The sequence below is a fragment of the Muntiacus reevesi genome, chromosome 5, assembly GCF_963930625.1.
Source record: "Muntiacus reevesi chromosome 5, mMunRee1.1, whole genome shotgun sequence".
In the NCBI taxonomy this organism is placed as follows: Eukaryota; Metazoa; Chordata; class Mammalia; order Artiodactyla; family Cervidae; genus Muntiacus; species Muntiacus reevesi.
In genome coordinates, this window is record NC_089253.1 from 68,290,150 (window position 1) to 68,304,296 (window position 14,147).

At 37.9% G+C, this 14,147-nt stretch overlaps 1 protein-coding gene across 4 annotated transcripts in view; it reads right to left on the minus strand.

Annotated features, from left to right (window-relative positions):
- Window positions 1–14,147, minus strand: part of GPATCH2 (G-patch domain containing 2) — a 195,245-nt gene that overhangs the window by 176,378 nt on the left and 4,720 nt on the right. For all 4 annotated transcript variants that reach the window (XM_065938338.1, XM_065938339.1, XM_065938336.1 and 1 more), the window contains exon 2: window positions 4,117–4,836. In XM_065938338.1, coding sequence (XP_065794410.1) covers window positions 4,117–4,836 — 720 coding nt within the window. The remainder of the gene's footprint in view (window positions 1–4,116; window positions 4,837–14,147) is intronic.

The window sequence follows — 14,147 nt, forward strand, 5'->3', positions numbered from 1 at the left end:
TAGCTGCCCAAGCTACTATAGATATTTTTTTCCTCTGTGACTGCGTAGTGCTTTCTTGTCTTCCCCCATCAACACAAACACTTATAAAGGACCTTATCATACATACCTTGGGTTAAATTCTTTTTCTGAAACCCTCGAGGCAAAATTATCCAAAATTCATACTTTTTACACTTTTGAAAGGTTCATTCCAAAATGCCTAACAGATCTGGGATAGCACTTTGTAATCAAATATACTAACATATTTTTCAATTAAATGAAGGAATATCCACATTAAATACAGGTCAAGTTAGGTCTGGTCACAAATTCATTAGTTTTTCACAGTTTTCAGAATTTAGATTTACAGATAAAGGAGTGTGAACCTATATGCTTTCCTTTTTGTATAATGGTTTTCCAATCTCTCTGAATTCAGATTTATCCCCTCTAATCTATTCTACAGATAGCCAGGCACATCTTTTCAAAACATAACTGGTTGACTAATATTATAATATCCTGGACAGGATCCTAGAGCAGAAAAAGGGCAGCAAATAAAAACCAAAGAAATTCTAATAAAGTACTGACTTCCGAAAATGTGTCAACACTGGCTCATTAGTTCTGACAAATGCATTAATATCAAAGTAAACGGATGATACCAACAAGAGGAGAAACTGGGTGTGGGATGTATGGGAACAGGGTATACAGACCACACTTTCTGTACTATCTTTGCAACCTTTCTGTAAATCTAGAACTATTCTAAAGAAAGTTTATAAAACACACAGGTACATATACGTACATGTATGTACATGTCTATGTAAAACAGAAAGTCTTCTACCAAAATTCTTGAATTACTTCCTCACATTTACTGGAGTAAGTGTAGATTTCAAGGCTTTCCATGGATAGGTCCCCACCTAAATTCTTTCCATCCCTTCTCTGATTCTTATGTTCTTTCTCCAAGCAGTATCCCTGTCTCTTTCTTCTCTGCCTGAAGCTCTTCTTAAACATATAAGAAAATCGGAATTCCCTAAGACCAGCAATTAGTCCTTAATGATCCTTGTACTGCTTTGAGATGTTTCTCCCTGTTTTCAACAACACGCTTTCTTATTTACATTTCCTCTAACTGATATCTAGCAGTGCTCATATCATGTGGCTGTTAGTGAGCTTAACAAATCAGAAAAAGAGCTTAAGGAGAAGGCATTTTTCATTTTCAACAGCTGAGAGTCATTATGGCTTATTTCCAAAGATACCTCTTCCTACTTTTTTTTTAGTATGACTTTGATAGCACAGTATTTAGAGAACAGACTTATGAATGCTTACTGAATTAATACATGTACATCAACTCTAAAATCCTGTCCCAGTCTGCTCATTGCCTGTATTTTCTATTCTTGATAACCTGGGCATCATCTGAGAGTTCTCTTTCTCATTCATCTGCCCCAAAGTACAGTCAGCCAACCTTCCACTGATTCCAACTCTTAAAATTGCTCCCATAGTTTTATTCCTTTACTATCATCACCATGGTTTTCCCTGGTAGCTCAGATGGTAAAGAATCCGCCTGCAATGCAGGAGACCTGGGTTCGATCCCCGGGTTGGGAAGATCCCATGGAGAAGGGCATGGCAACCCACTCCAGAATGCTTGCCTGGAGAATCCCATGGACAGAGGAGCCTGGTGGGCTAATTCCATGTGTTCGCAAAGAGTCAGACACGACTGAGTGACTAAGCATATCACCTTCCTCTTAAGGATGGCCTTAAGGATGGTCTAACCTTCCTCTTAAGGATGGTCTGAAGGTCAGCCAAAACTAAACAAGACACTGTGGTCAAGTTCAGGGATCTTGATCAAATGTAAATCTAATTATGCTAAAAATTCCTCACTGATTTTTCATTACTTATATGACAAAATTCAAATTACCAGAGCTCAGAGGCCCCCAAGGTGCACTTACTAACGCAGCCTCTGTTGCCACTTCATATTGGAGTAATAAGGAACTACATATCCTTTCTCACATACATCACACTTGCCTCACAGCCCACGCCTCTGGATGAGCTATTCTGTCTACCTGGCATGACCTGCCTTAAATCCTCCAATGTCTGAACAAGGCTTCCAATCACCAGTACCTTCTGCTTAGCACATTTCTTTATCACCATGTGCTTGTGTGGCTATCCCTGATTATGAGGTTGCAGAGAATCAGGTTTGTCTTGGGATGAGTGAACAGTACGCAGTAGTTATTCAAATGTGTGTTAAGTCATCTGCGACCCCAAAGACTGTAGCCTACCAGGGTCCTCTGTTTATGAGATTTCCCAGGCAAGAACACTGGAGTAGGTTGCCCATTTCCTTCTCCAGGGGATCTTTCCGACCCAGGTCAAACCCAAGTCCCCAGCATTGCAGGCAGATACTTTACCATCTGAGCCACCAGGGAAGCCCTAAATCACACACACAGAGAAAAGTTTTCCATTCTTATCTACAAATTAGTTCCAAGGCAATATATAGCTTTGTACAGTGGGAAAGTGTTGGAAGTAGTCTCAAAAGGCAATTATTCCCATTGGGAAGGCACTTTAAATATTTAGCAATCTTCCCACAGAAGGAATATATCCAAATTCTTAAGTGACCATAAGAAATAGTTGTATGAATAAGTTTAAAATACAAGGAAAAAAAAATAATTTACTCAGGGGTGAAAACATCTTTTTTTGAAACTTGTAGTTAGACTGATGACTGATGGGTAGCCTGATTACAACCTAATACTCAAATACTTTTTACAATGAAAAGAAATGAAAGAGTTTCATCTCATTTCTAGTCCAGGGTATACTGTCAATAAAAGGCAGACATCGATAAAAGGAGGGGCTTACACAATCCATCTAGAAAGCAGGTAGCCTGTGAATAATCCAGAAATGAGGATTTATCTCAAATGCCATACATCCCCTCTCCCAGCAACTGAGCAAGATAATTACTTTCAAGTCAAGCTGGATGGTCCTCAGCCACAATGGTCCAATACTAGCATACAAATAATTCTCATTCCAGTAGAAAATGACAACTTTTTTGGAAGAAATGCAGGTAAGATAAAGTTTTCAAAATCTTCGTAAAACATTTAAGTAATTTTTCGTTCTTTAGAAAAATTACATAAATAGCAAACCACCTCTAATAAAAGGTACATTCTACAAACTTATACTAGGTCCTAATCATATCAGTAACCACATTTACAAGAGAGAAAATATATATATATATATATATATATATATATATGTATATGTATATATATATACACAGAGAGAGAGAGAGAGAGAGAGAGAGAGAGAGAGATCCATAGCTCACACTCCACATCATTAAAATGACGCCAATTCTACCAACTAAAAATCAAATACTCTTTCCAGACCATTTTTAAAGAATACTTTTTCTGATCGTAGTTTTGCATTTGATTTTAAGGATATGCTTAAAAGGATGAACAGGGTCACTGTTTTCTCATTCCTATAGGTAACACTAGTTCTGTGTAAAAGAAAAGTGATCACTTACCTTTTGAAGGTGTCAAAACAGCCCTTAACAACTCTCATTGTGATACACCTGCTTTCTAGAATGGATTGATTAGACTAATTGCCAAAGGATCGCTCCTTCTCCCATTTGTATAAAAACAAGCTCAGGAGTTTCTGGACTATATATTGGGTTTTACAGTTCATAAGTGATCAGAATTTCTAGCAATCTACAGAATTCCTAAAATATCTAGTCACACACTGTGAAGTGGTATCAAGGTTTGGTTCTCAGAAATTAGAATACACCGATGGATCGTGACACTGAAAAGCACCAACGGCTAAAGCTCTATAATTAAACAAATAAATAATTATAAACACAATTCTAAGAGTTATAAATGTGTTGCTATTCAAAAGCATTCTTTCCCATTAAAAATCCACTTCCTTTTCTCTTTGTAGCTGAAAATTAAGTCATTAGGACACAATCAAAAGACTTTGTATAAATCAAACAAGCAATTTTGCTTTGTGAGAAACATCATAAATTATAAGTAAACATAACTGTGGTTAAACAGTAGTATCACTACCGTTATTATAACTTATAATCACTTTCAAATAGAATTAATTAAAATCCAAAACACAATCAACCACAAACACTGGAGACATATTTTTAGATTTAGAGAATAGAAAAGTCACCTTTCACTCATGAGTTCATCTGAGACTTTTTGCTCTTCATATTCCATTTTGTCCTTATTGGTCTGACTTATTTCCTCACTTTCTAAAACTACTCCTTCATCTTGGACTTTTGGTCCCTGTCTAACTATTTTCAATTTCCTCTTTTTGACTTTGCTCTTGGTAAACTCTTGATACTGGTAAGCTCTGCTGTCACTGTCCATGTCCGGATCTCTGCAGCCTTCCAGCGGCTGGCTCATTGTCCGCTTGCTGGGGTTCTCCGGCGGGAGGTCCACGGCCATGCGCTTGACCTTCCGCCTCCTGCGCAGAGTTCTGTTCCCAAGGCTGTCCACGGCAAAATCAGACTCGTGCCAGAGGGGTCTCTTCCCTCGAACGTTATTATTTAAGTTGGATGACGGCCTGCGCTTCGCCACTAACATTTGGTCGTCAGAGTCACTGTGATCCTTTTTATTATTATTGTGGTTCTCTCTATAATCCTTGCTCGGTTCTTCTAAACTAGAATCAGAGCCTTCACTTAAGCAGTGACCGGTCTCCCATGGGTGGTGAACATTATACGACCTCCGTTTTCTCCCCCTCCGCTTCCTGGCCTGGCGTTTCAGAGGGCACGAGATACTTCGAGAATGGTCTCCCGTTTCAGCAAATCCACCTCGAGCTTGCTCTGAGCTCTCCTCCAAGGCTGAGACAAGATCATGAACCAGTTCTTCCATGGTTCGACTGAAATGCCTACATTTTTTTTAAGGAGAGAAAAAAAAAATTAAATAGTCAGAGTTAACCATACTAACATAGTCTATTGCTGCACACAATTCACACTAAATCTGACTAGAATTAATAGCTATTATAAAGAAATATTTAAAAGCTACTTAGTTTTTCTACTCAAGAAAATACAGTTCCAAATATTCTGACTCATTTTTAAGCTTTTTCTTATATAAGTTCTTTTATTAAACATAAGAATTACTTCAAGATAGAGTAAGCATAATATCCACAATGAAAGAGCTCAGTAACTTTATATTTTTATTGTCTAATTATAGAAAACATTTCTCCTTAAGTCTCCATACTTTAGTATCTACCTGTCCTTTCCCTAGAGCCAGTTTTTCTACAGCAGATACAAGAGTAGAGAGAACTTTCTCAATCCCCTGCTGCCCCACCACACACACACACAAACACACACCAATTTCTAAGGAAACATACAATCCTCTACTCACCACATGCCCTGCTCAGGCACTGCCATGATATGCAAGGCAGACAGACAGACAGACAGGCAGGTACATTCAAGATTTGTAATACATGTGAAAAGAAAATTTAACCAAACACAGGACATGTATTTGAGGTGAAGTGAAAGTTGCTCAGTCATGTCCAACATTTTGCGATCCCCATGGACTATACAGTCCATGGAGTTCTCCAGAATAGAATACTGGAGTGGATAGCTGTTCCCTTCTCCAGGAGATCTTCCCAACCCAGGGATTGAACCCAGGTCTCCTGCATTGCAGGCAGATCCTTTATCAGCTGAGCTACTAGGGAAGCCCTGGGCTGATCTCACAACCCATGAGGCAGAAACTATGTTCATAATTTAACCTGGAGCCCCACTGGTCTACTATGGCCCATAATTTGTTTACAATCAATCTGAAGCAGTTGCTTAGGCCTTAAAAAAACAGACCAAAACACTGAACTATGTGAAAAAATCATCCACCAGTCAGCAAGGATAAACATCAGTATTCTTTAGGAACTCTTGTAAATTACGTGAGTCCTTTCCAAACCCAACTCTCAAAGATTCTAAGTAAGGTGGTAAGATATAGGATGCAGACACATGATTTTATTGTTTTATTAGAGGTAATTCAAATATGCACCTTTCTTATGAAGATCACTAACAATTATTTATTAAACTGAGTTCTAGAAGCATGTAGGATCAAAATATTCTCCATTACAGAGGTTTATAGACTTTCTGGAGTCTATAGCAGGGGTGGGCTTATTTTCTGCTTTCTGCTTTGCGGGACAAATATCAACAACCTGAGAGGCAGATGATACCACTCTAATGGCAGAAAGTGAAAAGGAACTAAAGAGTCTCCTGATGAAGGTGAAAGTAGCGATTGAAAAACTTGCCTTAAAACTCAACATTCAAAATACTAAGATCATGGCATCCAGTCCCAGAACTTCATGGCAAATACAAGGGGAAAAAGTAGAAGCAGTGACAGATTTTATTTTTCTGCGTTCCAAAATCACTGTATATGGTGACTGCAGCCATGAAATTAAAAGACTCTTGCTCCTTGGAAGGAAAGTTATGACCACCCTAGACAGCATATTAAAAAGCAAAAGACATCATATTGTCAACAAAGGTCTATGTAGTCAAACCTGTGTTTTTTCCAGTAGTCATATATGGATGTGAGAATTGGACTATAAAGAAAACTGAGCACTGAAGAATTGATGCTTTGAACTGTGATGTTGCAGAAAACTCTTGAGAGTCCCTTGGACAGCAAGGAGATCCAACCAGTCAATCCTAAAGGAAATCAGTCCTGAATATTCATTGGAAGGACTGATGCTGAAGCTGAAGCTCCAATACTTTGGCTACCTGATGTGAAGAATCGACTTCTTAGAAAAGACCCTGATGCTGGGAAAGACTGAAGGCGAAAGGTGAAGAGGGCAGCATAAGATGAGATGGTTAGATAGCATCACTGACTCAATGGACTTGAATTTGAGCAAACTCTAGAAGATAGTGGACAGGGAAGTCTGGCATGCTGTAGTTCACGGGGTCGCAAAGAGTCAGAAACTACTTAGCGACTGAACAAGAAGAGCAAGACACTCAAAAAAATAAAAAGAAAAAAAAAAAAAGAGGAGCAAGACACATTTTCATAAAGGACCCAGTAGAAAATATTTTAGTTCTGCAGGCCATTAGGTCTCCGTCAAAACTACTCAACTTTTTCCATGGTAAGCCCAAAACAATCATCAGGAATACAGAAATGAATGGGTATAGCTGTGTTCTAATAAAATTTTATTTATAAAACCAAGGGATGGCCAGATAGTTTGTTGATCTATGGTCTATACATAGTCTTCATAGGCCATAATTTCAGGCCCTCACAAGATCCCTTTAATAACTTTCAACCTGGTCTTTTCCTTTTAATAATAACTTGAAAAGGAACACACAGGTGCTTCAACTGGATTTAACACTTACAATATGAGGTACATATAAGGCTTCCAAAACCTGAGTACTTATTACATGCCAGACCCATTTCTAAGTGTTTCATATGCATTACAGTATGCCTCCTACATACAAACCTTCAAGTTGCAAACTTTCAAAGATGCAAACGTGTATTCACATGGCTGGCTAATCACGTGAGTTAGTTCACATGTCTGGCATACATTGTCATGTGCATGCATCCTTTAGAAGTAGTTGTGTTTTTGTGTACGTTACTGTATGGTACTGTATAGTATCTTTGTTTTAAGCACAGGATGTTCAGAAGCAAGTGTAAAAGCAGCAGTGACGTAGCTGGTACTACTGTACTTTTCAAGGTACTGTACTATAAGATTCTAAAATGTTTTATTGTGTATTATTTGTGTAAAAAGCACTGGAAATCTATTACAGTACAGTACCATACAGCCGATTGGGTTAGTTGGGTACCTAGGCTACGTCTGCTGGACTTATGAAAGCACTCTAAGAAAGGAACTTGTTCATATGTAGGCAACTTACTGGACCTCATTTCATCTTCACATAATAACCTTGTAAGGTGGGAGATGAAACACTCAGACACAGAGATTTAAGGCAGCTGGCCCGAAGTGACACATGTAGGAAGTGGGAAACGCAGGATTCAAACTATGACAGTCTGGTTCCAGAGCCGGAATGCTCACCCAATTATACCCAAGAACACCTCCACAATTTCAGTATCCAGTTTGCATTTTTGTTTATAACTGATTTAGTAGCAGGAGATACTATTTACTATAGGGACAGATTTAATATGTATCTATATAAAGCTGATGCCTCACAGTTAAGCATTATATTCTCCTGAACACAAAAAGGGGATGACAGACTTAAATTAAAAAAAACAATGATGCCTCAATAAAATGCATTCTGTGAGCAATTAAGTAACAGGACATTATCTTCCAGTTAATGTGGGTTTGTATTTTCCATATCTATGTCCTTTGACATTCTGAATAAGTAAACAAAAAGTCTAAAGAGACACACATTTTTCAAAAACATGGTGATTCAAGTAAATATTTGGCCACCTGATGCAAAGAACCAACTCACTGGAAAAGACCCTGATGCTGAGAAAATTGAAGGCAAAAGGAGAAGGGGGTGGCAAAAGATGAGATGGTTAGATAGCACAACTGACTGAATGGACATGAATTTGAGCAAACTCCAGGAGATAGAGGATGACAGGGAGGCCCAGTGTGCTGCAGTTATTGGGTTACAAAGAGTCAGACATGACTCAGTGACAGAACAACAACAATTTTTAATGAACTCTGCAAGGCTACTAATACTTTTTTCTTTTTTCCTTTATAAAGGTTCTGTATAGTACTGGGGTTTCAGAACACTGAACATGATGAAGAGAAATATGCATCACAGAGAAACGAGTAGTAAGTCAATACAAGGGCTAAAATTCCAACTACACTGATAAGCTAAATGGATCTTTTTTCCAATGCCTATATGTTATTATAATAACTGCTTTTTTGTTTTCCCTTTATTGCAAAGAGTATTTTGTTCTTTTCCTCTAACATTACTTCTTTGGAAGAAATGTTGTCTGAGAATTATTATCTTTGAAAGCAATACTGTACCTTTAAAATAACTCACTGTAAGCTAGTGTAGATGTTTTTCTGGAATTCTCTTGCTTTTTCTGTGGTCCAATGGATGCTGGCAATTTGATCTCTGGTTCCTATGCCTTTTCTAAATCCAGCTTGAGCATCTGGCTGGCAAAAGAATTCCAGAAAAACATCTACTTCTTCTTCACTGACTACGCTGAAGCCCTTGACTGTGTGGATCACAACAAACTGTGGAAAATTCTTAAAGAAAGGTCTGTTGGCATCACCGACTCAATGAACCTGAGTTTGAGCAAGCTCTGGGAGATGGTAAAGGACAGGGAAGCCTGGTGTGCTGCAGTCCATGGGGTTGCAAAGAGTTGACACAATTAAGCGACTGAACAGCAAACAACAAGCCAGTGTAACACATACCACAATAAAGACCCTTTGTCTAAAAGAAGATTCGGAATCACCTGATTCTGGAGGAATTTACTTTTTAAAGAAATTGTTTCCTTATCATAGGTGAAAGACTGGCTCTAAATAGTTACATGAAATTAATTAACTCAACACATGAATATAACCTCCAACTAAAAATGCAGGTTATTTTGAAAGTGACAATTTAGTGTTTTACTTCAGCAGAGAAAATGTGATGGGAATGGTCCTAACATTAGAAAAAGATTAGCACATGAGATTTAATCCACTGAAATTCTGATACTACTTAACTATTTTCATTTAAATTAATTCATTAGTACTGCTGTGACGTAATTTAACAAAATATAACCAAGAGTATCACTAAAAATGAAAGCAAACTTTCTTTAAAACATTATTAAAATTGTGCTAGTCTTATCTGATCTTATATTGATTTTCTCAGGAGAAACAAAAAAAATACTTTAACAAGAAGAATCTAATGTATTCTATCATGTGGTTCAAATACAAATCAGCTAAAAACTACTTTAAAAAGCTTTTCAGGAAAAAAAAAATTACAAACATATGGAAAAAACAAATTTAAGTGACAAAAAGGCAAAAGAACCAGAGATCAAATCACCAACATCCGCTGGATCATTGAAAAAGCAAGAGAGTTCCAGAAAAACATCTATTTCTGCTTTATTGACTATGCCAAAGCCTTTGACTGTGGATCACAATAAACTGGAAAATTCTTCAAGAGATGAGCATACCAGACCAGCTGACCTGCCTCTTGAGAAACCTGTATGCAGGTCAGGAAGCAGCAGTTAGAACTGGACATGACTGGTTCCAAATAGGAAAAGGAGTACGTGAAAGCTGTATATTGTCACCCTGCTTATTTAACTTGTATGCAGAGTACATCATGAGAAACGCTGGGCTGGAAGAAGCACAAGCTGGAATCGAGATTGCCGGGAAAAATATCAATAACCTCAGATATGCAGATGGCACCACCCTTATGGCAGAAAGTGAAGAACAACTAAAGAGCCTCTTGATGAAAGTAAAAAAGGAGAGTGAAAAAGTGGGCTTAAAGCTCAACATTCAGAAAACTAAGATCATGGCATCTGGTCCCATCACTTCATGGGAAATAGATGGGGAAACAGTGGAAACAGTGGCTGACTTTATTTTTCTGGGCTCCAAAATCACTGCGGATGGGACTGCAGTCATGAAATTAAAACATGGAATTAAGCCATGAAATTAAACACGCTTGCTCCTTGGAAGGAAAGTTATGACCAACCTAGATAGCATATTAAAAAGCAAAGACATTACTTTGCCAAAAAAGGTCCATCTAGTCAAGGTTATGGTTTTTCTGGTAGTCGTGTATGGATATTAGAGTTGGGCTATAAAGAAAGCTGAGCGCTGAAGAATTGATGCTTTTGAACTGTGGTGTTGGAGAAGACTCTTGAGAGTCTTAGACTGCAAGGAGATCCAACCAGTCCATCCTAAAGGAGATCAGTCCTGGGTGTTCATTGGAGGGACTGATGTTGAATCTGAAACTCCAATACTTTGGCCACCTGATGCAGAGAGCTGACTCATTTGAAAAGACCCTGATGCTGGGAAAGATTGAGGGCAGGAGGAGAAGGGGAGGACAGAGGATGAGATGGTTGGATGGCATCACCGACTCAATGGACATGAGTTTGGGTGGACTCTGGGAGTTGGTGATGGACAGGGAGGCCTGGCGTGCTGCGGTCCTTGGGGTTGCAAAGAGTCGGACACGACTGAGTGACTCAACAATTCAGTTGCAAGTTCAAATCACCTTTTCCCTTTAGTTTCAGCTCACCAGTCTTGCAAGTCAATCTCAACCAAAATTCTGTAAATGAGCCAGTACTATTACAATTTGTCAAGTGGCTTCACTCATATCTCTCAGGTAAAACTGGCATCAACAAGCTTCACAGAAATAAAGTCATTATAAGAGACCGTCAGATGATCAGGAGCTCCTTCATTCCCCTTCTCTTGGCAGTTATTAAAGACCACTGCCCTGAAACATGCTATCCTAAAGATATTTTCTTAAATAAGTCCTTTCCTAATGGAGGTGAACACTGGAAATATGTTACTCTCCAGTAAAAAAATCTCTTTATTAAGCAACCATAGTTTTAAAGGTTGAATTATACTAAAATCCAGTGAATCACCACTAAGCTAACTTGAAAATTTTATATTCATATTTATAAAACAATTCCTCTTCATTTGGGACCCACTGGAAATGAAATCTTTTGGGCTTAGTTTGCACTGAGTATAATGTCTTAAGAGGACAGCTCACTTATCGTTCTTAAGCTAGTCCAAATGAACAGAATAAAATTACTGCCCCATTATTTATATAAAATTGGACTTTTTCAGAGGAAATGACTTGACAAGCATTTTTTCAGCTCATATTAGATTATGCTGAGCAATCTAAAACGTATAATCAATCCAGAATCTGATATGCCCATTTTACACAAGAATATATGGCCAAAGGTCAAGTTTGTTTATTTGTTTGTTCGCCTCCAGGCAACATTAAACATCCACTAAAGGAGTCAATAGCTCTTGCTGGTTTCCTTTAACACCAAGTTCTAATTAATTCAAAAAAGGCCTTCCTTAAAAAAATGTATGTTCTAGAGCAAAGATCCTCAACCTCTGGGCATGGACCGGTACCTCAGGTCAGATCAGTGGTGGCATTAAATTAGAAATAACGTACATAATAAATGTCAAGTGCTTGAATCATTCCAGAACAATTCCCCCTAGTCCTCCCTCCCCAAGTCCATGGAAGAGTGGTCTTCCACAAAACCAGTCTCTGGTGCCATGAAGTTTGGGGACCACCGATCTGGAGTGAGGAAGATCAGATGAAGCAGAAAAACCTGCAACTGAGTTTAAGGGTTTTCACTAATGTTTTTGGTTCAAGGTAGAAAAGTGAGGAAGCTGCCTTAGTTCTAAATTACCTCTCCTATGTCCTTGAAGAACTGACAAGTTGACAAATGAATCAAGGGCCTTAAAGGGCGTCAACAATGTAGAGGAAAGCATAGCAGGAGCTGAAGACCATGAAAGCCCAGAAAACAAATGCCCCTCAATAACCAACAACTAACTATTTTGTCAGTGGCAAAATACTACTTTTTTGAAGCCTGTATTAAGCAATAACTACTATTCCCAGAAAAGAAAAATATAGCATGAAAAAAAAAAAATCACAAGTGAATGTGTTAGTTGCTCAATTGTGTCCAACTCTTTGGAACCCCATGGACTGTATGTCCCCAGGCTTCTCTGTCCATTGGATTTTCCAGGCTAGAATACTGGACTGGAGTGGGTAGCCATACCTTTCTCCAGGGGATCTTCCCAACCCAGGGATTGAATTTGCATGTACTGCTTGGCAGATTCTTTACCACTGAGGCACCTGGGAAGTCCATACATCAACGGCTAAATTTTATGATTGATTTAACAAAATATGATTCCTAAGAATTATCTAAAGTTTGACTAAGATTTCTGCTGCTCATAGGGATTTATAGATGTCCTTCCTTAAAGGTAATATTATTTGTTAAAATAAGTCTTAATCTCAGTCTAGTAACCTATTAAGAGATATATCTTCAATTTTCTCTATTTATGTATTTTAGGACAAGAAATTAAGAATAATTCTAACATTAAATGGTAATACTTGGGCTAACTTAGAAATTCCTTGACCTGTATATGGTGGTGGTGGTGGTGGTTTAGTTACTAAATTGTGTCCGACGCTTGTGACCCCATGGATTGTAGCCCACTAGGCTCCTCTGTCCATGGGATTTTCCATGCAAGAATATTTCAGTGGGTTGCCATTTTCTTCTCCATGACCTATCTGTATAAAACCATCAATCGTAAGTAAACTTTTCTCTCTTTTAAAAAAGTAGCATGGGGGTGGGAGGAATCTACCTTATTCTGAAACATGCAAATGATTAATTATAATGTTATACTGACACTAGGCAATAAACATGGAATAAAATTCTCTAGTGGGAGAAAAAGGCTGGGAGAAAACTGTAAAGAACATGAGCTTTAAGAGTCAAAGCAAGAATCTGGAAGCTAAATTATACTCTATTCATCATTTAATGAGTACCTTGTGGGGATTCTTGGAGGATAAGAATGAGTACTTAAGTGTGACAGCAGTTATTTCATCTTTTAACAACCTCTACACACAAGAGGAAATTGTTACTGAAATATCAAATCATTGTTCTTTTAAGGTACAAACTATACTATGACCACTGAGTATATCACAATAAAAGTTAAGACCATCAACCTTTCTGAGTTCTTGAACCTCTTTGAATGATGGAGAGAGGGAAGATAAAAGATACTTGAAAAAATCTTGCATGGAATTTCAAGAAATCCAAGCACTTCCTTAAAGACTTTTGATTTAAAAAAAAAAAAAAAAAAAACCCTCTTAGTAAAAAAGAAAAAGTAATGCTGTGTGTTTGACCTATTCCTATCATAATAATACAGGTACAAGAGAAAAAAAAAAGTAAAGAAAGGATATCATCCTTCCAAGTAAAGAGTCACAAGATTTGCCATCAAACAGAAAAACTCATTTCCCATGATGGGAGCAAAAGTTCTACTGACTTGCTCTCAACTGGAGGTACTGCTGGCAGCTGCTACTTTGTCATTTCTGTCACAGGAGAACCCTCAGAAACTTTGCCTTCCTCCTTACTCTACTGCCAATAAGACAAAAAACTGATCATACATGGAAGGCTTCAGAAAAAAAAATCAAATTCTATTTTCACATTCTGATTTTCTAAATCAACTTTCCAAACAGTGATTTAATAAGACCGCTCCTTCATTATTTAAATTTGAAGATCATTCTTTTGATTCTTTTTCTTCATTTAATGACTTCAGGAGTTATTCAAACGTTTTTCCTTACACTGTATTCA